This window comes from Neopsephotus bourkii, unplaced genomic scaffold (assembly GCF_033783945.1).
Source record: "Neopsephotus bourkii isolate Nb327-2 ecotype Australia unplaced genomic scaffold, CSIRO-AGI_Nbou_v1 NB_1634, whole genome shotgun sequence".
NCBI lineage: Eukaryota > Metazoa > Chordata > Aves > Psittaciformes > Psittacidae > Neopsephotus > Neopsephotus bourkii.
Window position 1 is genome coordinate 8,049,012 of NW_026902109.1, and position 25,459 is coordinate 8,074,470.

A 25,459-nucleotide genomic window follows, 5' to 3' on the forward strand; every position below is an offset into this window, starting at 1 on the left:
AAACTATTTTTAAAATACTGAGCTGTACTGTGAAAGTGCTGTTTGCTACTACAGCAGTCTGCTTGTATTCTTCTTTAAGTTAATTGAAAGTAAATAATATGACTGAAGTAGTATTCACAGAAACAGCATCACTTTGTGGTAATTCCTTTCTGCAGCCTGCTTCATCTATGCACCAAGACTCAGAAAATGGACACTTCCTCTTAAAAGGATCCTCTCTGAAATAAATAAGAATGGTTTAACATTTCACCTGAGCAAGTGTGAAGTACTCCCTGTGCCAGCTTCTGGTAAGCTGTAATCCTGCACAACATACAACTGCTCCATAAACTAACTGCTCAGGCAAGGACTGTCTTGTGGTGCACGGACAGCAGGGGTATCTGAGAGATGAACCAAGCTCAGGGAGGTGGAATATGATCAGTATTTATCAGGCAAGAGTCAGAGCTATTCTTTCAACAGCCCAGGAGCACTTATAGCCTCACCATTTCAGGTTGCTGTGGCCAAAATCCCTTTGAAGTACAGCTAATGGGCAGGATTTTTTTTTTTTAATTATTATTTTTTTTTCCCATTTCTGTGATCCCTGTTCTCTATCTGCACTGTGAAGTAGCTAACAAAATCGACCAGAGGATACATTTTACTCAACGCTTCCTTGTAAGATGCATAAGCATCCCATTTAACACTTTCAGTTACTATGTATTTTCATATCATTCCCAAGTCGATGGGAATTTTCCCTAAGAAAGGAAGGTGCAATTAATCTGTAATTCTATCTGTTTTATCTTTCTTGCATAATCTCTTACCGTATTACAGAATCAAACTAGTGTGTCTCAGCTGTCTTGTCAATTCAAAGTACAGACTCATCATTGGAGGTATAAATGAACAACTGCACTCTACATACTGCATTTATTTGTGTGATAACAGCATGTAGAAGTCTTCGGTTATTACACCATCCAGGTGTCTTTCATAATTTCTAAATATTGTTTTAAACAAGACTCAAATGAATCTTGTTTAGTTCTTCACTTCCAAGTGCTGACTGATGCTGACAGTCCTTATCTTCATACGAATGATGCACCTTGAGCAGACAAATGAAAGCAAACACATAAACCTGATGCTCTAACTGTATGTATTCTTCTTGGATATGCTTTATTTCTTTTTACATTTTATTTCTTAATATGGATAGCTCTGTTAGTACATTATCCACTGTGTCCTGTCCTGCTTATAAGTAGATTAATATTTCTGCAAATCTCAGGATTATAATCATATTGTAAAATGGAGGACACTGGCTATACAAACAGAAAAGGCTGCATTTCATCTTTGTTTAACATTTTAAGGACTATAGTATTTGAAATATTATTAAATAAGAAAATAAGAAAGAATACAAGTTACCCACATCAGTTTAGGATTAGGATTTATTTAAAACAGGATCCTTTGTAACAATGTTTACATAAAGTTAAACCATATGATGCCAAATATGTTTTAATGCTTTTAATGAATTCTACTGGGAATTTATTGAATTCCAATCAACTTTTCTCATTCTGTTAAATTATTAGAAACATAAGCCTGTTATTTTTTCTGTTGTGTAACTGAATGATGACTTTGCATATTAGAATAAAAAAAATCCTAAACACTCTAGATAAATTTGTATAAGTGTCATTAACAGAAGGCTATTTTTTGAGTTCTGAGATTATCAGTCAAACTTTCAGTTATAAAACGCAACAAAAATGTTTACTTGGTCTCATTTAGAATAATTTTCTAATTACACTAAAGGAAATAATTTCCACACCTGTAAATGAAGCTGAAATAAGAGGTTTTATTTATGTTTCAGAATCCTCAAAAAAGGAAATGTTAGGCATTTGTATTACTTTGGGCATTCAGCCTATGTGAATGCAAATTAAATTGCAATGGAAAATAAAAGAGAAACTATCAGACTTAAATGAAATACACATTAATTCATTTTGATAGTTAGATACCGAGGAGCACTACGATGTTTAAGAAGAAACAACAGGCAGTGCAATATGGTTTTCTGTGTTTGTAAAGGCAATACACATTGTCAGTAGGGCCAATGAAGATATGCAGGAAAAAATTGGCAGTGTTTCATGAAGTAGCTTTAATTAGACTGCTCGAATAGTTTAACTAGTCTGTTTAAATAATTTAGACCTACTTAGTTATTTAGACTAAAGTAGAGTTTTGGAACATCATGCGCGGTCAGCCCTTAGAAGAAAGGGTGACAGCAGCGACAAGTTTTAACGATTGCTCAATGGCAGATTTTAGTGACAGATTTTTACTGAACTGATCCAGGCTACTTTTATCACAGCAATGCCAGTGTAAAGAAAGGGTAACTTAAAGCATGTGATCTTCATCTACATGAATTTTAACTTACATTTGGTACATGTGCATTGAGAGGGAGGGTCAGAAAGGAAAGCTTTCTGCCCACTTGTTCATTTACATGGCAAATACTAAAAATGAGCGAGTAGTTTAGGACTGTGAATTTCACTGTTTTTAACCACATGAAGAGACAGCATAATACATTCTAAGCATCTCTGAATGTCAGCAATGCCACAGAGGAATGCATTATGGGATTTTAAAAACAGACATCCTGGACTGATATTTAAGTATTCTTTAAGCAATGTTCAGAAGAAGAGTTTGACTTAAACAAGACCCCCCCAAAAAAGTCTGTTTTCCGAAAGGAGAAGGGTAAGATGGGTCAGTTCACCATTCACTCAACCAAACCCTTAAATACATCGACATTGCCTTTGCCTATCCAAGGTAGATGTCTGAGCCAATTACCTAAATAATGAAGCAGCTGCTAACTGGTAATGAGCAGTTCTTCACATAAATAGTATCCTCTTTAAATATTATCTAAATACTATTTAAAAAGTGGTAGATAGATCACTAATGCTTAAAATGGTATGAAATGCTCAAGTAATTAATTTGGATTCTTTTACAAATGAGTAATACAGGACTTACTTAGTCTTACATGTGATATATCATGTATTTCAGTGAGTTCGAGCTCATCCATGTTTTCCAAAAGAAGATGCAGTGATGGAGAACCATTGTAAAGATTTCAACTCCCACCAAGCAGAATTTCCTAAAAATTATCTTATTTTTACCCAATTATTTATTGCAGAATGGCACAAAGTTTAGTTATCTGTGGACATCATGCATAGAAAGAATACATATACACACATATGATCACAGTCATGTAAGTATTTTTGCATATCATATAACCATATAATCATAGAATGGTTAGGGTTGGAAAGGACCTTAAGATCATCTAGTTCCAACCCCCCTGCCATGGGCAGGGACACCTCACACTTTAGCCCATTGTTTTATTCTGTTATCTCAATAAACAAGGTCATAAATTTGTCATAGTCATTTTAGTACACAATTTTAAGGTAGTACAAAAATGAAATTACTTGTGTAGTTTAAAAAGTACAAGAACTTGAAAAGTAAATAGGTAGTTCTGGAGACAGTGACTCTAGTGCCAAATAAAAACTTGGAAAATATAAAAGATGTATTCCTTAATAAAAAAAAAAAAAAAACAAACTATTTGTAGAGACATAGATTAAGAAAAGGGATGACAGTTCATTTTTGTTACCCATCAATGAATACATTTTACTGAATGAGGTGGTGAGGGACTGGCACAGGTTGCCCAGAGAAATTGTGGCTGCCCCATCCCTGGCAGTGTTCAAGGCCAGGTTGGACAGGACTTTTGAGCAACCTGGACTAGTGGAAGGTGTCCCTTCCTATGGCAGGGGGGTTGGAATTAGATGATCTTTAATGTCCCTTGGTGGTTGGTGTTACCTGTTGCTTTGTCTCTGGTTTTTGGGGACAGTGCAATGCTAAATCAGTAAGTGAAGCGGGTAAAACAAGCTTCTAGTCCATCTTCCAGTGTAATATAAAGTCCATTTAAATCAGTTGATTATAAAAACAATGAAATGTAAAGTCCTCAAGCTGCAGACTTATCAAATATTAAACTGATAATATACTACACTTGGTCATCACTAGATCTTAGTCTCTAGTCTTTTGGTAGGATTTTTATGACTATCTTTCAAGTAGTTAGAAGATGAGCTGTCATGCAATACTTCCTTTTTTTTTTAAGCTACTTTTTAAAAAACTATGAATTCTGCTTAAAGAATGGATCTGAATCTTGAGGCTGTATAAGCATTGTAGACATCTGTTAAATGTTGAAACAGATAATGGAGGCTCTCAAATCTGTCCTAAAATATCCCTGGGTTGTTTTCTTCTTTTATACGTAGTTTTCTTTTTATAGTTTTGTTTCAGAATTATTTTCAGATAATAGAATTATGAGCTTTGTGAGCTGATGCTTAAAGTATTAGGGTTGAAGAAATACCTGTCAGTGCCTGTAGAAAGGCACTGGGAGGAAATTTAAGGCTCTCCTAATGAGTCTGCAATAACAATTCACCTTCCCAGTGAGTCTGCAATAAAATTTCTTCTACTTCTGGGAAGGAAATGGAGAAGAAAGTTTGTTGGAGAAAATGTCAGTGGGAACAGTGAAGTCATTCTGATTAACAGAGTAGAGAAAAATCAATCCTGTGCTAATGCAGTTGGTGTTCACATTAATGCTCAGAAGCTGACAACGACTGAAAAAAAGGATGATTGTGTGGTTAAAGCAGTGACGTCTGACTCAGGAAATCTGAGTTCATTTCCTGGCCTTGGTGTCTCTTTAGCTTTGTGCAAGAGATTTAATCTCTCTGCTTGATTCCTTTTTTTTTCTTCCCGTACCATATGGGAGTAATTATGCTTCAGGTTGTTCTGAGAATAAATGCATTAACGTGGTTGGTCCATCGAAATTCAGGCAAAAGGGCATACAAAGGCTTCAGTTCTCATTCCCGTACTTGTTACAAAAGGCTTTTTGGCTATGCACAGAGCAAGTGGAGTGTTCACACCCTGTGTCTAGAAAGGAGAGGAGGCACCTGCAGTGCCTGGGCTGGCCTCCGTAAGCAGATCTTACACCCTGGCAGCGTGCCCAACTTCTAGTCAAGAGGTGTGGCAAATGATACTTATCAGTTACGGGGTGGTTGGGTTTTTTCTACATGAACATAGCCTGAAGCTACTGCACAGCTTTCTTCTTCTGGGAGGGTTGGTAAAGCAGGCAGCCAAAATGTGTAAATATTGGTAGTCAGAACTCCGGAGAAAAAATGAAACTTTGGAAATCTAAAGCTGAAGCAGAGCAATACAGGTGCCAAAAGGTTCCTGTGTACATGAGGGTTCCAAACCATGGGAGATGCTGAAACACAAGCCCTGAACAAGCACCCAGGTGGCTAGCAAAAGCATTGTGGTATAAAAACCGGGTGAAATGATCCTGAACCATCTCATGTAACCACAGGCATGTAACTTCCTGAACCTCGTGTAAGTTCCCGATATTGTCAGTGCCTTCGGACTCCTTGCACAGGCAAGAAATTGGAGGAAATCAAACTCTCAAGTCCTTCCATGAGCCCTGGCACGGAGAAAGCCTAGTCTCCTGTTGATTTGCATGTCGCTGTTGACTACTAGTCCCTCCAGGCTTTTCACGTAGCTGCTGAGACCCCGTTCCCCTGTGAGTACCCTCCGTGTCCCAGAACGCTTGCAACACCTCCACCAATCACGTTTGTTTCCATCAGCGGGCACACCAACTGTAAGGGCACACTGTAAAACACAGCCATGGAGCCCACAGACCCCACGGTCTTGCAAACCCCGGCCAACAGACCCAGCACCGCTACCACAGCCGGGCCGGCGGGCACGGCCGAGGCGCCATGTCCCTCCGCTCCCCGCCAGCGCCACCGCAAGCCGCCCCCCCGCCACGTGAACCGTTTGAAAGGAGAACGCGCCCGCGCAGCGCCCCAGCGGACGGCAACGAGGGGCGGTGGCAGTCGCGCTGACGTCAGGGTGAGCCGAGGGGGCGCGGAGGGGCGTGGGGAGGCGGCCGGCCCGGCTCCCGGGGCATGCGCGGATGAGCTGCGCGTGCCGGCCCTCCCACCGCGGGCAGGGCCGGGCGGGGCGGCGCGCGGCCGGTACCTGAGGGCGCAGAGCGCTGCGGCCCTGCCCAAGGAGGCGACAGTGCCGGCCTGTGCCAGTCCCGACGGTGAGTGCAGCGGCAGGGGGGCTCGTCGCGCCGCCCTCCTGTCGCTCTTCCCCTTCCTCTCGCGGTGGGCTGAGCGGCTGGGGATCCTCTGGTCTGCGCCGAGTGGGGAGCGGTTGTTGCTTCCTCCCTTTGCGCTGCCGCCGCCCCTCGTCCGCTGGGTTTGGGATTGTCGCCTCGTCCAGGGGATGCTGAAGCATCACCGGCCGCGCAGGCCGCAGGAGGCTGGGGAAGGGCGGGCGGGGCAGCCGCCTCTTGCGTGTCCCTGTCGGGCACAGCCTTCACCTTTTTGGGGGCCTGAATGTCAGCTGAGGCTCCCGCAGTGCCGCTGGCTGCGAGCCGTGCCACACGTGTGGCCTCCCCCAGATGGCAGGGCGCTCGCAGCGATGCCAGCCAGGCTGGCCGTGCCCGGGGCTTTCGTTCGGCTTCGTCAGCTGAGCTGATCCTGGAGGTTAAAGGCAATCTGGCAAGGCAGGCCTGCCGCTGGGTTCCTCCCTCGGTTCCTGCTTTGCAGTTGTTTATGCGTCTTTTAATACTGTTTAATGAGAGGTACCTGCAGGTATATTGGGAACCAGCTATTGAAGCCCCTAGTTGCAAAGATTTCTTTGTAGCCCAAAAAGAAGCAAAAGTATCCAGAACGTGGTTCTTCATCGACAACAGTTTAAGAAGAAAAAAAAAAAAGTTCATTATCTAATTTAGCTATAATCTGTAAAGATTTCGATTATAACAACAAGGGATGGTATGTTTGATGATTTCGCTTTAATGACGCCAAGACTTTGCAGTCTTCACCCAGAGCCCGATGTTATCAATGTATTCTATTAAATGTACTTTGACACACAATGAAACGTAGGCAGCTTCAGCCTTCAGCTTTGAGTTGGAGGAAGTCGAGCTTTTTATCTTCAGTTAAAGAAAGCAAAACTGAGTGGGAACTTCAAGCTGTAGCAAAGCATTACTGTCCAGGCCAGACAACAAATTAAAGAGAGGATTGTAGATCTCATACTCTGTCCAGATGTATGTGGTATAAAGGTGTTTACTGCTTTTCAAGGGAACTGGTTCAATTTGTAGGATTCACGCTTCATATTTATAGTGTATTTGTTCCTGGTGTTTGTGGGCTTTGAGTCCCAATTTGTTGGAAAATAGAATTTTTCATTATGAAGGTATTAAAAGCAACATTAAGTTGGATCTAGGGTCTCATTTTGCTATGTTCTTATAATTGAGAAGCACTTTATGTGAAACCATAACAAAATCTCTTGTGGACTAGTTGAAAATACAAAACTCTTCATCCCATTAATGTGAGGCAGTAAATATTTACATTTTTTAGTGATACTGAATGACAATTGACAGATATTTTCTTATGCATGCAATAATCGCATAACTCAAAATTCTGAGGGCCCATTTTGAATTTAATGATTCCAAGCTGAAGAGGCTGTGGCCTGGCTTGGAAAATTAGTAATAAACAGCTGCCTGAATGTTAACCAAGGACCTACTTTAACATGGAACTTGAAGTAGAAAAAATGTTTTTAAAGTTGAAATTATTTTTTGCTTACTGTTAATACTTTTCATTACAGAAATCTCAGTATTTGGGCTCCAAAATCAGTTCAGTATTGTCTTCTAATTGTAAAGCTATTTAAACAGTAGAAATATTTCATGTTTAGACTATTTTATATTTGATATTTTTAACCACTGTAGTACCTTGTGTTTTTGAAGTGAAGTAATAACATATATGAATTTAGAAAAAAATAATAGTAATGATCTCAATTAACATGATGATCTCATTTAATATATTGTTATACTAATGAGTAATCCCATTTAATGGTACTGTTCATGTAAAAGCTCAGTGGAGTAAAACCTATTACTTTCGGACCTGATCATCCTTTAAGAGGGATTGGTTATTTGGAATAAACCAGTTACAAAGAAGTGATGGCACTGGCTCTCTAGATAAAAACCCATCATGCCATCGGCCTTAACGTGAACACTGCTTGCCTAAAATTATTAGACTGTGTGTATCTCCAAAAATGGAAGACAGATGAAGGAATAAAAGCCAGTTGCAGCAGTTGTTGTGGTGTTCTCTTTTAGGTGCTATTTGGAAGTGTAAACAGCAGTACCATCTTAATTTGAAGCTTTCAGGCGGAGTTAAATTCTGTGCCACCAGGGGTACTAAGAAGATCAAAATACTAATGATACTTTTGATAATTAGGTTTAAAATCTTGTATCGTGTTTCAATTGAAGCAATAAAAAAAAGCTTATGTACATCTCTGGAGATCTGAACACATGAATGTTATAATAAAATCCCAACAGCATTAAAATAATTATTCTAGAGTTGATGTTTAGCTAGTCAGTGTAGGTCTTTGCATTTCTTCACCCTCTGGGACATGTGACTATCTCACTGTTAAACTTCCATCAAATAGGTGTGGTTTTGGAAGGCATTCTAAGAATATTGTTTCTTCCTTGATCAAGAGTAGCTTAATTTGCAGAGATCTGGATTTTGTTCACTAGCTATTCTGTATTCTAAAGGAAGGTTTCAACTGGAGCAGTTCTGAAAATATCCTATAATAAGTGAAGCAAGAAAGTCTTGGGGTGGGGAATGCTTATCCCTGGTCACATGGGGAGCTGGTGTCACAAGTTCTCAGTGAAATGCCTTTTTAACTACGGATTGCTGGGATTTTCATGAGCACTTAGTCCGTGATGAGGTAGTCTGCTGCAAAGTGCATTTTATTGGCTTTGATTGAAGCAGAAGTATGGTTAATGTTGGCAGTGTTTTCACTGCAAGGAAACTTGACTTCTTAGCCAGAGGAAAATGGCTGATAAGGTTTTACTTTAATGGGGTGGTTGAACAAGTTAGAGTTCTGGAATAACCCTTAAATTGCAAACAATTTCTGAATTCATTCCCTGAAGCAGAAGAACTGTGCTTTTAGGCTAATTAGCCAGATGGCTTGTGACATACACAGCACAAGATAAGCAAAGTGTCAAGGGAGAACTGAACACCCTGAGTTCTCTTGACTCGGTATCATGTGTACTTTGAGCTGGAAATTCAGGAATCTTGTCTAGATGGATATAGAGATGTGAGCACAATGTTAATTTGTGTGATCTTCAACTCGTGTTCTTTTTATGAATCATATTAAAGATAGTTTTTACTTAAATGTATTTTTAATGTTGTATGATGAAATTATTACACAGATGTGTTGATCAGCATTTTTGATGATTTGGAGTAAGCTATGTTTTTTATCTAACCTTCGTCTTGATAACCAGCCTTGCATAGGTGGAAATTTGGCACGGCCAAAGCTACTGCTGTTAGTAACAGGAGACTTGAAAAACAGAGCAGAATCTGTACTCCTACATAGCCTTGTCTATCAGTAAACAGAATTTAAAGAAAAAATCCTAATCTGTCTGTATGTAAAGCTTTTAGTCATGCAAGCTCTCTGAAATAGTAGATTATAAAAATAATACTTTATCATGACTAATTTTGAGATCTTGATTAAATAAAACATGATATGTATCAACTTCCTTTAAATTCAAGTGGAATATAAGCACAAATGACTGTCTCTTTGTAACTGCAAGCTAATGTGGGAGAAAATGACCACGAGGACACACTGTCACTAGTAACTGAAGTTACACATGTCAGTTTCTTTGAGAATCTATTTTTTTCAATTGCAAATGTGTGAGGCTATAACAAGTATGAATCTTCCATACCGTATAAGACTAACCTTGATAGGTATATATAGATAAAGCTTTGTGTATCAGAAAATCGGTGAGAAAATGCAAAACATGCTTTAAAAGACTTGCGGAAGGTTGACAGTCTGTGGTTACAAAATACATTGATATTTATCATGCTGTGGTGAACTTCCAAGTTGTTTGGTACTGAAATATTTTTAGAGAGTTTTGTTTTGAGATTATGAACAAATTTATAGCAATTAAATCATAGACAGAAGCTGTAGGTGTCTAGCACTACTGAAATTAACTTCAGTAGCAGGCAAGTAGTACTTCGAAGGTGTGGTTCAACAATAAGCCAACAATAAGTGCCACATTGGAGATATTCAAGGCCCGCCTGGACAAGTTCCTGTGTGATGTACTCTAGGCTACCCTGCTCTTGCAGGGGGGTTGGACCAGATCTCTTGAGGTCCCTTCCAACCCTTGGGATTCTGTGCTTAGGGGTTAAAGTTGAAGAGAAGTCAAACTTCACTTCAAAGAATACAAGTAATCCAGTATCTTCTTGAAAGCATATAGGTATAAAACAAACCGATCAATACAACTGGTATGTTTGGTAGCAAGGAGAGCAGAAATAAGTGGCCAGTTCTTCCAATGTAGGGAATTGACAAGTAGTTTTCCTCAGGAATCTACACAAGGCAATGAAGTAATCTTCAAAAGAATTATTAGTAGGGCTCTGGAATTCTATGCTTAAGGTGCTCATGAATGGAAAAAACTTGGGGTCTCAAGGACAGGTTGGACAAGATAGCAGAGGAGAGATCTGTGGAGGGTTCCTAAACAAACGAGGTAAAATTAAAGAAAACCTATGAATTAAAAGTAGTTGAAGAGGTCACATTTTATTCTTTCCCCATTCATCCTCTTCCTGGTGCACTTTTTTTTAAGGCTACCGCAGGTGACAATGTGATTTTTTTTGTTCATCACCTTTAGAATAAGGTTGGCTGCTAGAACTGCATGGCTGAGGGCTGAGCTGGAGAATTGAATGTGGATGTTGAATTGTCATGATCCAAACCAGTTTTAAAGATTTTCTTTGTCAATTTCCTTCTTTCTTATATATATATAATTTTTTTATTTTTTATTTTTTTTTTTTTTTTAGTCCAGCAGTGGCTGATGGTTTGACGTGTTCTTGTCCCAAGGTTGTGATCTTCTGAAAACTAAACTATGTTGAAACAATACTGGCAATATGTAGAAAAGAAATTTCCAGAACTGTTTTCTTCTATCTTCCTTCTGCTTTGTCTTGTCTAGTCTTGCTAAATTATTACCTGTGAACCTCTTCAGGCTTACTGAAGATATCTCAGTACCAGCAAGTTTATGAATAACATGAAGTCTCCTTCAATTATCTCTGCTTGTCATTTGGCTTACCCTATAACCAGAATTCTTTCTCACGCAGTGGTGGAAAGAATGAGCATGTGTGGCTGGAGGGAAAATAAGACCTTGTGTATTAGTGGTAAGCATAGCCTTTTTGCAGATTTAAACTAATGGGAATTCTTATTCTTAAGGTGCATAGAATCATAGAATGGTTAGGGTTGGAAAGGACTTTAAGATCATCAAGTTCCAACCCCCTGCCATGGGCAGGGACACCTTGCTGTAAACCATATCACATAAGTAAACTGTTTAGCAGTGGCTCAGACAAGTAGTATTGTTTCTGTCATTAGTCATGATATCGTCAATACAAAAATATATTGAACCCTATCTCTGTACCATTGTAAGTTGGTTTTAGCTCAAGACAGCTCAGTGTTCTTCAGTTGAATAAAAAAAGTAGAGGAGTAGAATGGACAAGGTGGTAGTCTCAAAAAACATGTTTCCATTTATAATAGATTGTATTCAAAGTTTCACTTGGCTTACAGCCTGCCTGTTCTTATCAGCAAGAAAATCCTGCTACAGTAGCATGCATTACTAAGTAGCAGAAAACGGTAACTGGATGCTGACTCTGTGTTACTGAATCAGTAGCAAGGCAAGTCTTTCATAGTAGAGTTAAGCGATGGGAGTAGAGTGAGTCGGTTACACTGAGTTCTGAGAGAATGGGGAGGCTCCTCTCTTTTTAAGTGAAATATTTGCAGACAACAGCATGTAGTTCCTACTCGTTTGCAGAATGACATTGCTTTTATGTCTGAACTCAGAGATAGATTAATCTGTTTTGTAAGAATAAATTTCTGAAAGATTGAATTTGCCAATGTGAAATGCTGTTGCTGGAGGAATAATATCGTCAGCAAAAGCAGTGGCGTTTTTCTGCTGTTGGTTGTTTTGGTGCTGACATAATCACAAATTTTTGAAAGGAGAGATTGATACCTACCATGTCCCTTCTAGAAAGTCTGGATTCAGACTGCAGTTGATGTTTGGGACTATTCAGTCAATATTAACTACAGCATAAAATTTATTTTGCCATTTTGATGTAAATAGTAATGTCAGCTTTAAAACTTTCCTTTAAAGGCAGCTATCTACATCAGATGGGAAAGATCAGAGTATTTTGATATGTGTGTAAACGCACACATACATATACACAACTGTGGGTTATCTTCCAGGATTAAAATCCTGACAAATACAACCAAGTGTTAAAATGGCATTGGAGAGTAATGTAGATGTGCTTTATAGACATAGTAGTTTTCTTTGTGGGGAGAATAATGCTTGAGTAATAGTTTAGCTCTCTGTAGCTGTATGACTTTTTCTTTAGTTTGCAGAACACTAGATCTGTAAGGCAGGTGTATGTCTCTTCTTAGTTTGGTTTTCCACTTTTTCTTTATTACCGTTCCAAATTTGGTAGCAATTTAAACTGAATTATATCATGAAAGAATTGGAGCAAATACAGGCTCTTTGTATCTCTTCACGAGCAAAGATTTTGAGAATAATACATTTTTAGCTGTTTTAAGAGCTATTAAGCTATTCTATTAAGAAGCTTGGTCTTCATGACTTGCTTGGTAAGGTTGAACCTGTTGAATTCATTCTGTTCACAGAAGGCTGTTTCTTCTGCAACATAAGAAATGAAGTAATCCACATAATTTCTCCTCACTGGAGTGTTTCTGCATTGGAGGTATATTAGTCATGATTACGTCTGTTGTTTCTGCTTATGATTTATTAGAAATTATGCCATCTGCCTCTTACAGTGCTTTGAAAGCTGTTCTCTTTTCTTGGAATCAGCAGACTTTATGTAGTGTTTTTTATCAGCTGTACCTTATGTTCTCTGGATTTCCAGTGGAAGCCTTACCATGTTCTGGATCTTGTGTTTTGAAGAGGTGGTTATGCAGGAAGTGCATGGTATTTATAGTGCGTGTTATTAATAGTTTATTAACTAGATAGGATCTGCTGCATTTAGGTGAGTGGTTGGAAGAATGCACAAAAGGAAACTTAAGGAAAACCCAGTGTCCACCACTGTTTGAGCTGCAGTTAGCTCTTACTGAAGGCGTTTTCCAGCATTTTGACCATGTCAAAATAGACCTACGTTTTGTCTCTGCTGTGGCAAGAAGCCACAAATTCCCTCTCTTTGAAGAGGGAATTGCTCATTTCCCCCAGGAGGATGCATCAGATGATTGGCAGCTTCAGAGTGGTGCTTCAGCAGTGCTTTATTCCAGTTGCTAGCTGACCTCTATCCTTGAGAAAAGTTAGGCTGTCAGCACTAATTCAGAAAAGAGTGTTGTTGCATTTCATGTCTCATTTTTGAATTAACTATAATAACCTCTATTAACACTTAAGAGAAATGTGAGAATACACTGTTTTAAGTCTATTTCTTCCTTTTTTGGTGGCCCTGATACTCCCTTTTATTAGGAGTAATATAGCACTGCCACCAGCTGTCTTTTTCCATCTTTTTTTTTTTTTATTTATTTTTTATTTTATATTTTTTTTGGTCCTGAAGCTGCTCTTTTGCTGCAGCTGGCTAAGCATCTGCACCTTTCCTCCCTTCTGCTTTATTACTCACATAAGAATGCCAGAAGTTGGGACATATTTTACCTATATAAGAAACCTTAATGAAGGCTTTGCTTGTAGTTAAAATTTGCATGACATTGGAAAAAAAAATAATTGTGTGGGTTTTATAACTGAAATCCTGTTTTGTTTCCACCTTTTTGATGTAAAAATTTGGGGTTTGAAATGTATAGGCTCTATTTTATTAATAAGGAAAGGTCAAGCGGGCAAATTTTTACAAAGCACATGTTCTGGGCAGAGAGCACTTAGCCCGTTTTTCTTCCTTGAGGTGCCTGATAATGTAAATGGCATTATGGCAGAGTGAATTGAGAATGTGGCCGTAAGGGATGTGGATGGATTTTTTGATTTTGGAAGTATTCTGGTAGCTGCCTTCTATAAAGAGAGCTGAATTTCCCTATTTCTTTTTCTCCGGTAAGTGCTTGTGTACTCTAGCCTTAGAAAGCATCAGGAAACCATATTCCTATGAACACTTTTAAAGATTGCAATGAACGTCACATTTTTTTGCTGTATTGACTACAGATACTGTCCAATGTTGGAAATACAGAAACCCTAATCTCTTATTATGTCTTTCTTTTTCTCTTTATCTCTATTAATTATCATGCTCTGCTTATATTCCTTGACCTAGTGCCTTCTGACTGACAGTAAATAAAATTCAGCACAACAGCAGCTTGGATAAACTGGTTTGATTGGGGTTTGTGGATCAAACTGTTACAAATGGGTAGAACATCAGCATACCTAAGTGTGAAGGAGGAAGTTTAGAAAAAGTGTTACCTCTAAGCTCTCTGAGATCTGGGAACATAATCTGTAAACTTCACATATAGAACAAGATGATTTCAGAGATAAGGTACACTAAACATTGAGTGTCATATGTTATGACTATGGTACCTTCAAATAATAGACTGTTAAAGAAGCTAGTACTAATCACTATGCAGATTGGATATAGAACAGACAGTAAAATTCAGGGATGACTTCATAAAGCATTGGGAATTAATTTGACAGAAGTGTTTCAGAAACACTCAACACAGGAGAAGGAAGGAAGGATTTTACTCCAAAGCTGAGAAATCTTACTGGATCTTGGAGTTGAGAGAAAGCAGCTTTTTTTTTTTTTTACCTGGAGCCATTCTGTGCAGGGTAAGAAACACAAAAGAATCTGATAGTTGCAAACTTTCAGAAGTGTAATCACTCAGAAGATTTAACTCATACAACATACACAGTTTCCTCAGAATTCATAATCTTTAATTCTTCAGAGCTTGTCCTCTTCAGAGCTTGTCCTGTTCAGAGCTGGTGTTTGCTGGCTAGATCTCGTGCAGTTTTTTTTCAGGTAGTAAGCTCCTGTGGACCTCTTAAAGCTGAAAATTGGCTTGCAGCTATGCTAGCGTCTTGCAGTGTTCCTAAGTACTTGCTAAAGAAGCTTTCTGCTGTATCTGTTTCAAGGTCCTCCCTGCAATATTTTCCCTTGTAATTCAATACCTCCCGATACTGATATAAATAAGGTATTTTCATGTAACTGCCCATTTAAAAACTTCATTTAGAATGTAACAGTAACATCAGGTACTTAATGGCAGAAATATTAACAGAGCTTCATAGCAGTTATTCTGTCAGTCAGCCCACACCAAATACCTCCTTCCCCCCCCCAAAAAAAAAGCAAAAACCACCCAAAATCTGATTAATAATTGGTGTTTGCTGATATATGGATAATGATGGGCATGATTTTTTGGGGGGTAGGTAAGGAAGCTTGTGTACTTCTGTAGTTGCCAGGTTCTGACAGACTTACATGAAAGTACCGTTTTTGTTATCCAGAAGCAGCAAGGTGGTGTTAACTATCTTGGTTTTCCAGCACCATCCTGTTACAAGAGGATTGTTGCAAATGTATCAATCCTGTTACTTTAAGTTTGTCTCTGCCTCAATAAAAATATTATTCACACTGGGAAGGAAGTCGCTTTAAGGAAAGCGTCGTAAGTTAGCTACTCAGTATTTCTGCTTAGGTGGTCTTAAAATTGAGAAAAATAATGAAGCATACACCTGAAACTGTTGGCATAGCAATAGTTCTGCAGAATTGCTCGTCTGTTGCCAGTCTGTCAGCTACGTCTCATTCAGCAGCTGTTTATTCCATGCTGCTGTGACAGTGGGAGAGGAGTTTGGTCACACTCAGAGTAATGTTTGGAACTTGAAAATGCTGTTTAGCAATCTGGTGGTATGGATCATAGGGATCACAATATTTTAAGGTGTCCAAACACTGAAATGTGTGAACCTTAAGATGTCTTCTGCTGTAATAATAATTCCAAAATGTGTAGGGTGGAGTTTCAGATACAAAGCTAAACTCAGTGCTGAGAAGCTGATATGTAGGAAGCTGCCTTTCTGGTGTTGTTGAAACAGACTGTGAGCAAAGTAAAAGTGAATGTTGTGTTTGCTAGTTGACACTAACATTGGAGGAGCTTGTTGAAGTGTAAATAATCCAATGCAGAACGCACAAACCAGAGAAAGAATGAATATCCTTTTGCTTATCAGCAGGATCTTGAATATCCTTGAAGGTAAGGATGTAGCAGTTTTTCAGTTAACTTAGATTATACTTCAGAGAGGGTCTGTGGATTTAATTCCTTTCCCTGGGTCATTATGTAAGGCTTGGCTCTTTATAATTAGCTTAATTCCTGATTAGGCTTGTGTGCACTAATAATGTATTTCCCAAGGCAAAACATACAAGACTCATTTCCTAAAAGTCTGATTTTTTTTTTTTAAATCTATAGATTGCTGAAGTCTAAAAATACTTCTATTTTCTTTATAATACAGCAGACTACAACTTAAATTATACTGAACTTGAGTTTTGTGGGATGTAGAAATCATACTATGAGTTGCAGGTACTGTGCTGCTGCATAAAGGAATGTAATAGTTAGGGTAGTTTTATTTCTAATAGTAAATATATGTCAAGATTGAGGATGTTTAAGAGAATTTAATAAGAAAATTTCACATTTTCTGGGAAAAGAAACATCTTCCAGACACACTACTGTTAAGGTTTTTTTTTGTTTGTTTTTTTTTTGGTGCCATTTCAAGGAAACAAATGCAACCTAGACTTGAAAAGGTGAGGCAGTACTTACGCTTAAGTAGCTAATAAAACACGGACAAGTATTACTTGTCTTTTAAATTTAATTATCTGAAGTGTTTTAAGCAATCAGTACACTTTTGAAGATAATGCTTTGTCTTTCCCTAATCAAGGATAAGTAAGCAAGCACCCTTCCTAGAGAACTGAAAGGTCTTCTTTTCAACTTCAATTTGCAGCATTTGGTGGAGGATTAAAGTAATCTAATTAAATGGCCTCGTTTAAATTTTGCAGTCACCTAAGAGATGGTAGACAGATGTGAAATGGGAATTATCCATGAAGCATGAAAGTTAAATTGGCAGCTTTCTAATTTAACTTTTTTTAATTTGGAAGATTTCTTTGAGACGTGAAGGTTTTTGTTAGAGTTGGGATGTCTTTTGATGTATAACCAGTATAATGCTCGTTTTGAATGAATTCATCAAGATGTTAAAGGCCATTTTTAATGCTTTTTTTTTTTGTTTGCTTTGTTTTGGAAATGGTATACTTTATTGCCTTCACTGTATATCTGACAAATATCTGTCATTTGACATTAAGGCATAATGATTTTTTATTTGCAAGTTATATGGGTACACTGTAGGCAAGTTTCTTTTTTATGGTTACAAATGCATGACTGATTTGCTGTAAATTTTTCCCTTTTTTTTTTTTTAGTAGATGTTCATCATACTGTTTTTGAGAGAAGTCTAACATTAGACACCTAAATCCACGTACAGGCACTTAACGTATAATGAGTTTGCAGTTTGCTGTTGCAGGGAGTGGTGGGGGAAAACTTTCGTGCTGCTTTGTACACCCAGGTGAGGGTGCCTCTGGTGTGCAAGGATTTTTTGAAAACTCTGGATTTGTGTGTTTCTAAATGGAAATGCACTCCACTTGTAGTGTGTGGATTCTGATATTTTCATTATGTAGAAGCCCCTAAATAGCCATGTGTCTGTGTTCCTCTTAATATCTTTTTAATGTAGATCTACTTACAGAAGTACAGCTCTGGGGCATCCTGTTAGTTTACAAAATTGTAAGGATACTTCAGTTTGCATGAATTTAAGGCCACTTTGATTTCTATCTTAAGTGTTACTTTGTGAGGTCTTGCAGATTGGGGAGTGACTCACTTTAAGGTAATGCTTGCTGTTAGACAAGGTATTTTCCGTACCTTGAATAAGTATAATGTTACTTGCTGTTATGTTGATTCTCATAATGATTGTCGTTGTCTAAAAATTTTATTTATTTATTTATTTGTTTATTTATTTTTCAGTCCTGCCAGCTGTGTGTAGGTCTGTGGAAAGAGAAGCATGGGTAATAGTTTCAGGGAATAATGTATGAATAACTGTGTCTTTACACTATTGTAATACCAGCAAGTGGAACTGATGAGAATGTAAAGTATAGGCTAGCAAAAGCGATATTCTTTTACAACTGTGTTGGAAAAAAAACACCAGAAACGTGCTCTTGCAAATAGATAATTTAATACAAAACTTGTCTTAAGATGTGGCATTGCAACTTAGAGACTTCTCAATGCCTTATCTGAATTGCAAATCTTAATAATAGCAGTTAGACAAGTTGTTTGTATTGTACAGCCAGGCAAAACGACAGACTAAGTACTGTACAAGAGTTGTACAGACATTGCCCAAATAGTAGGATGGATAGGTAGATGAGTGAGGAAGAAACAAAAAGCAGTATAACAAAGGAAGGCAGAAGATATGTCTCTAAAGCAGATATGGCTTTATAAAATGATACAAAATAGACCAAAATGACATGACTGTAAGTTAAGGTATTAATTAAAGAATGTAGTGGAGTCTCTGTACTCCAAATCAGGTTTACAGGAGTGAAATTCAAGGTACAAGGCAGTGTGTGCATGCTGTGATTGTGCCTTATTTCATACTCTTGTAGCTACGGTGATGTGTTCATGTATTGCTGCACAGAAGTAAGACTTTGGAATTCACTTACTAGCACTGATCTAAAGCAACTGTTTCTGTGTACCTGAAGTTTGTACATGAATAAGATAATGACCAAAATATAGTTTCTGTTCAGAGAGGAAAAACTACATAGGAATATTAATCTTGAATTTGGGACATCAATAAGGTCTAGAAAAATAATGATGTGGTGAGGGTAAATGATCATTTTTGTATCTCATACCACAGATATTGGGGAAACTGGAGGGAAAAAAAACCCACAAACAAACATGAGCTCTTAGTCAGGTTTTAGATTATAGATTTTGCAGTTTTACATTGTTGGCCACAGATTTGTGCTATGTTCTATTTGTAGTTTGGTTTGTTTTTGTTTTTTTTTTTTAAATACAAATTAATTTAATAATTGTAACACAGTTGAAAAATTCGGTTTACTGCTCAAAATAGGTAAGGGTGGGAGGGGGACGGACGGATGACCAAACCCCAAAATACCCACCCAACAACAAACCCAATCCCTTTTTAATCTTATTTTATAGGTTTCAGAGGGAAGATAATGAAATAAACAAACAAACAAACAAACAAACAAACATATAAATAAAGGGCAGTTTATCTAGAGAATGAAAGCTGGGGGCTGGGTGTGACCTGAATAGCAATTACTGCCAACTAACTGCTGGTGACTGGTATTTCTCTGGAGTTCACAAAATTTGCATGGATTAGTTTGGATCACCATACAGGCAGAGTTAGGTACAGGAATGTAGTAAATTCATAAATGCAAATGTATATAAAATTATTTTGTTTAATGTGTGGTTGATTCTGGTCTGATATTGTTGTTTTTTTGCCCCCCTCTTTTTTTTTTTCTTCCTTAGATTCAAGCACCCTGTAAGGACCAATGTACCACATAGCTCATGGAAGAAAAAAATCAAATCAGGACATCCTTGGTTTCCAGGCTACCGAAATATGGAACAAAAACTTCAGGAAGTGTTTTGCAACCTATGTCAAATGGGACAGCTGTTAGTTTAGCAGGGAATAATGGTGGCAAAAGTTTCAGCAAGCACAATGGCACTGTTCACATGTCTTCGTTTTCTTTCAACTGGAAAAAGTCAAATAAATACCAACTTCATGATCATAATGAAAGAGACACCAACTCTAGAAATAACTGTAATGAAAAAATAATTGATTCTGAGAAGTATTCTCAATCTCAAGGAGCATTGTGTAATGATGTGCTCAGGGTGGGTTTGAACAGTACTGCTTCAGTTACATCAAAAGCAGCAAAACAAACCAATATGTTTGTATCTTCTACTGAGGAATTAAACCCAAAGTCTTTGCCTGGACTCTCTAGTTCAGCAAAATTTGCCAAAGGTACCCTGTCAGGAAGGACCTCGTATTCTGGACTAAGTGCTCCAAAATCACATTTAAATGGATTATATGGAAATAGGACGGTGGTAGGTTTGCAGAGACCTAGAGCTAATTCTAGTTCCACAAGGACAAGTTCAGGAGAATGCTTGGCACAGTCTACAGACAACAGCAAGGCTTTTTCCTGTGAAAAAATGGTAAGATCACAAAGTTTCTCACATTCCATTCAGAATTCTTTCCTTCCCACTGCATCTTTAACCAGGTCACATTCTTTTAATAAAGCTGTGGATCTTACAAGGCCTTATCATACTCAAAATCTAGCTGCCAGGACATCTCAGAGGTCAACTCTGTTGTCAAGAAATGCATGTCAGTTGGATGTACCCAATGGAAATGAACCTATGAAGTACGGATTTGCCAGACCCTACTCTGGTATGTCAACTCCGTGTTCAAAGAAGCCCCCACTATCAAATGGATCTGGGTCAGCACCTTCTTTTGGATACAGGTTAAGTCGGCCTTCTCTGCTGAAGCCTGCCCGGCAGCGATTTGCTGGAAATATCAATAGCAACAAAAGGACAACTCCTGACACGTGCATCATGGAGAACTCTGAAATTTCAACAAATATTAACAGAACAATTGAGAAAAACAGTATTATAGAGAGTATTGCTCAAAGAACAGAATCTGATGAGGGTTTGCATGAAAGTATGGGAAAACATGGGTCAAAAGTCATGTGTATGAGCGATGATGGAGATGAAATATCTATATCTTCTTTGTCATCCTCTGATAAAATTGATTTGAGTGAAGACTTCAGTGATGATTTCATAGATATAGAAGACCCAAACAGAACTATACAAATATTGGAAAAGGAGAACTGCCATCAAGAATTAGAACATGGGAATATAATGTCAATCGAACCGTTCACTTCTCTCAAGGAAAGTGGAGGATCTTGCTGTAATACTGATGAGTGGCTTGATATAAATGTGTCTGGTAAATACTTTATGTTCTGTTCTGTTTGAAATTTTAGGTACTAAAGTAAGATCCTGTAACTGTAATTAAGTTGTTTTATATAATTGCTCATTGATTGTGAATTGTTTCAGAATGGAACTTTGCTCTATACTGGCCCATTTTTTTTCTTACAGTGCCTTTTCTTCATGATAGTTCTCTTTCCCAAGCATGACTTTAAAGAACTTTTTTCTGTGGGATAAGAATGAAAGATTCCTCCTTTAACCACGCTTGTGGTATGGTTGTGGGTTTTTTCATATCCTTGCTTTGTGATTCACTTCTCTGGACTGGTGATCTTTTAAGAAAATTTTTTTCTCTCCCTTTTGCCTCTGTAGGCGGAGAACAGCTGTAATGCTGCTGAATAGTGGGAATAAGTGTAGTGTGTCTAATTCCAACCAGTTAAAATTTAAATAGCAGTGTCATTGTTGCCCCTTCCCCCAAACATGCATGCTATGTTAATTATTTAAAAAGTAGTTGAAGAGACAGAAGATGTTTTTAAAAGCCATGTTTTCAAAACAGTGATGGGCCTCCCACATACTTGTTTTGAGAGAACTTACAGTTGAAAGATTGGATCCAAAAGATATACTTTTGGACCCACCTTCTTTTATGTTAAAAACATACTGATTTCTAGAAAGTAGCTTTCATGATGGGTGAATTAGTGCAATGTAAAAGGCCAGGAAAGATGTAGGTTATGAATTAGTACAATGTAAAAGGCGTGGAAAGGTGTAGGTTGACAGAATACTTGGTTGTAGCTACCAAACCAGCTTGAGCTTTTTTTCCCCTCTAGGATGAGTGAATAGCACTGTAGAATGCTTTCAGATAGTCTGTTACAGTGTAGTTACAGACAAGTACCAGTAATAGACATCTTAGTATTCATTTTTGAAGTATTGGATTGGTTTTGTAATCTCAACTATTCCTATTTTCTCTAAGCAGTGGATGACAACAGTGAAAAAAAGCATACTGCCGAGAATGTGATTTCTCCAGAGATGAATTACAGAGCTGGTTCTTCTTTTGAGCTTTCTCCATCTGACAGCTCTGATGGCACGTATATGTGGGATGAAGAAGGATTGGAACCTATTGGGAGTGTCCATCCATGTGGAAGTTATGAATCTTCAGAAATGAACAGCATAGTATGTATTTATATGTATAACTTGCATAAATATAGTATTTTGAGTTTATTGCTTAAATCTCTTTTGAAAACAGAATTAATGTAGTTTAGATTTTTTGTTGTTTTGTTTTTGGGTTTTTGTTTGTTTTTTTTTTACTTCAGAATTGTTTCTTCTTCTGTCTGTAGTTGATAGCTTTATGAAACTTCTTGTTCAGGAAGTTTGTTCCTGGACAGGTGACCTTGAGTCACACTTTTTTGTTGTTGTTGTTGTTTTTTTCCTTATTCTCGAGTTAGGACAAGAACAGCTCCATCATTATGCAGTCACATGGTAGTGCTCACAAAGAATAAAGAAAGGAATTTCCATAAACGATAGGTTAAATATCTCCTACCAATCACTAAACTTAAGGGTGAAAAAGCAAGAAAATAGCTATTGCCTGTCTGACTTGCGTCATCTTGTTTGTATACTGTATATGTATAGGACCCTCCTGAATTGAAGTTTATTTTGATTTCTCATTTTGTTCAAGCATAGAATCTGTAAGGTAGATACCCAGCTGTAGCTCATATAGCAGGACTCTTTGTATGTCTCAGATGTGATGCACAAGATGCGTAAGAACATTTTTTTCTTGAAGTTGTAACAGATCTGTAAGAAATCAGTCTGAAGACTGATTCAAATTCAGCCTGAAGAAATGATGGAGAGTTGTTGCAGTGCTGTGACCCTCCAGCTGAGGTCAGGGAGCCAACCCTGGGATTTTAGTGGGCATGAGGCAACTCATATTTTAGTAACACGGTATTAAAAATTGGAGCTTCTAAGAGGAAAAAAAAAAAAGGTATAATCAGTGTCATGTTTCATGTGTTTTGAGCGTGTTAGATACTGTGACACCACTGTGAACTGAGTAATGTACTTTTGGACTTGGTCAGTGTTTGTGGCACGTGCTTGACTTTGATTTGTACTTTTAGCTGGGTTATTTTCTGTAGTCCCAGAGCAGAACAACAGAGCTTTCTCCTGAAAATATGACATAGCTATGTAATTATATTGTGTAACTGCATACAAATACCTGATATTTTTTCAGCTACTTATGATATGGTTTGCTTTCTCTTTTAAATAAATGACGTTGAGGATCAGTGCTTACAGTCTAGAAATGATTATTAACTTTTTGTTGTAATTGTGGCCAGCTTGGAAAAGCAGTTTGAGACATTTGCAGAATGAGTTTTGTAGTTTTGTTGATATTGACTTATAGGGGACAAAAAAGTTAAATGTAGGCCACTGTAAAAACAATCACCCTTTCTGCAAGCACATGCATGCACATGCCAGCAAAAAAGTTTTTAAACTTTGCCCTTGAAAAATATTAAATATAGATATTTTTATACATACAATGTAGTTTGTCAGACAAATAAAAGACACTACTTTCCAGTGTTCTGGGCCCTATGTATCAAGGGGTTTGATGCATGTGACTTCCATGTATCTGTGTGTGAACTGATAATATTCTGATTGACAGAAGCTGTTGAAAGCCTTGTGGAGCAAAGGTATATTAGAAGCTTTTGATATTTTTGTTCACTTTTTTGTTTATTTTTTCCTCTATTGAAAGTAATTAACTTTCTAGTGAGGGCTTAAAAATGAAGGAATGAACTTACTATGCATTGAGGAAGCGGAGAAAGGAGGAGCTTTTAAGACTTATGGTTGAATCTAGAAAAGTCGTGTGTTTTCTATCCATTTTAATTTTTATCTTGTTAGTGCTATTTCAGAATCACAGTGTTTACTGGGACTTTTTATCTTAAATGAGAGAAACATCAATAATAAGTATTTTATTTTTGTAAGGCATAAACGTATTTTCAGTTGGGTTGGGTTTTGAGAGGAAATTGTAGCTCTGAAATGTTTGTTGAATTGGCTTTTAGTGCTGGTTGAGTTTGGTTTTAGTTTTTTTTGTTCCCTGTGCATGTTGTTTTTGGTAGAAAGCATGATACATTTAAATTCTTTAGCCTAAAGTTTGAACAGTTATATTTTTTAATCTGAAGATACAGAGGAATTTCTGATGCAATTAGTCATTATATCTGAAGAATTATATTCTTATGTAGGTTAATGTAACTTTTGTTCCTTGTTTTTTCTTTTTTCTACATGCAGTAAGTATACAGTAGGTAAAAAATAGAACTACAGGAATTGAGAATAATCAGCACATCAGATGCCTTGATTACTGGGAGATACGTGATCAAATTATGTGGTTCCTATCTTCTAGTGCGGTGAGGGTAAAAGCAGTTAGTATCTGTCGAAATCCAGCTGATAAGCATCAGAACTGAGAATTTTGAGTGCTTGAGCTGATGCCAGATTAAGTGCCCCTTGGAATTAATGTTTCTAGGGAAATCTGCAAAACACATAGTTGGTTCTAGAGTTTTCATGGCATCAGGCTGGAGTGAGTAGAAGCAATGTAGCTGAATTCAGGTAACTAGATGGTGAGTAATTGATATTGGTTAATGCACAAACAGCCTTTTTCTTATTTCCATCTTACTGTTATATTGTTACTTTTAAGCTGTATTGTCCTTAATATCAGCAAATATTACATGCTTTTCCTAAATTTTTCCATAGACGGCAGTGCAGCTCTTGCTGGGTAATCTTAGGGATGTTTTGACCAGTTTTGAAAAGGCAACTTCTGCAGAGGGATGTTAACTGGGATTCTGGAGTGACAACAAGAATAGGAAGATGGTGGAAGGAGCTTGCTGGCAACTCAGTCTTTTTGTTCCCCTTTTTTTTGGGGGGGGTGGAGGGAGGAGAAAAGCAGGTGTCTTAGTTCTCAGTAGAGCTTGGTTTTAAGGGCATGGTGTGTGTAGGGAAATAAAATAAATTAGGCCTCTTTTAGGACAGTCCTTCTGTTTTTCACGCACTGACCAGACAGCTATGGACCAAATGCAGAATCCAGTGTTGGCGGCTTGGAAGTTATGCAGGTCTTAATAACCCCTCATAAGATGATGCATGAGGGGGTGTTTTTGTTTTGTTGTTTTGCTTTGGTTTTTTTTTTTTTTTTTTTTAGGCCTTGTCAGGATTTGTGTGTGTGTGTGTGTGTGTGTGTGTGTGTGTGTAACAGAAAACAACTTATTCCACTATCCCTACTTCTGTTTCATTTCCAGTTTTGAAGGCAAAACTCAATTGGTTAACATTCTAAGAACTGAACTTTCAAGTCTTCAAACATTCATTTCATTTCATTGATATTCCTTGTATTTCTTTCAACAACTGGTCTTTGCTGCTGAGCACCAAATTGCTGGTGCAATTTCTGCTAATTCTGTGTGAGAAGACTGATGCTTAGCAGAGCAATTGTGATGGCTCTGTAAGCCAC

The 25,459-nt window shown here is 37.8% G+C and overlaps 1 protein-coding gene across 6 annotated transcripts in view; it reads left to right on the plus strand.

The window, feature by feature from the left end:
• The first annotated feature begins 5,918 nt into the window (after window positions 1-5,918).
• CCSER2 (coiled-coil serine rich protein 2) overlaps window positions 5,919-25,459 on the plus strand; it is a 67,657-nt gene continuing 48,116 nt past the window's right edge. For 2 of the 6 annotated variants that reach the window (XM_061374083.1, XM_061374081.1), the window contains exons 1-3: window positions 5,919-6,076; window positions 19,543-21,013; window positions 21,959-22,158. In XM_061374083.1, coding sequence (XP_061230067.1) covers window positions 19,582-21,013; window positions 21,959-22,158 — 1,632 coding nt within the window. In that variant the 5' untranslated portion in view covers window positions 5,919-6,076; window positions 19,543-19,581. The remainder of the gene's footprint in view (window positions 6,077-19,542; window positions 21,014-21,958; window positions 22,159-25,459) is intronic. The other 4 variants (XM_061374084.1, XM_061374082.1, XM_061374078.1 and 1 more) reach the window with 3 other exon arrangements.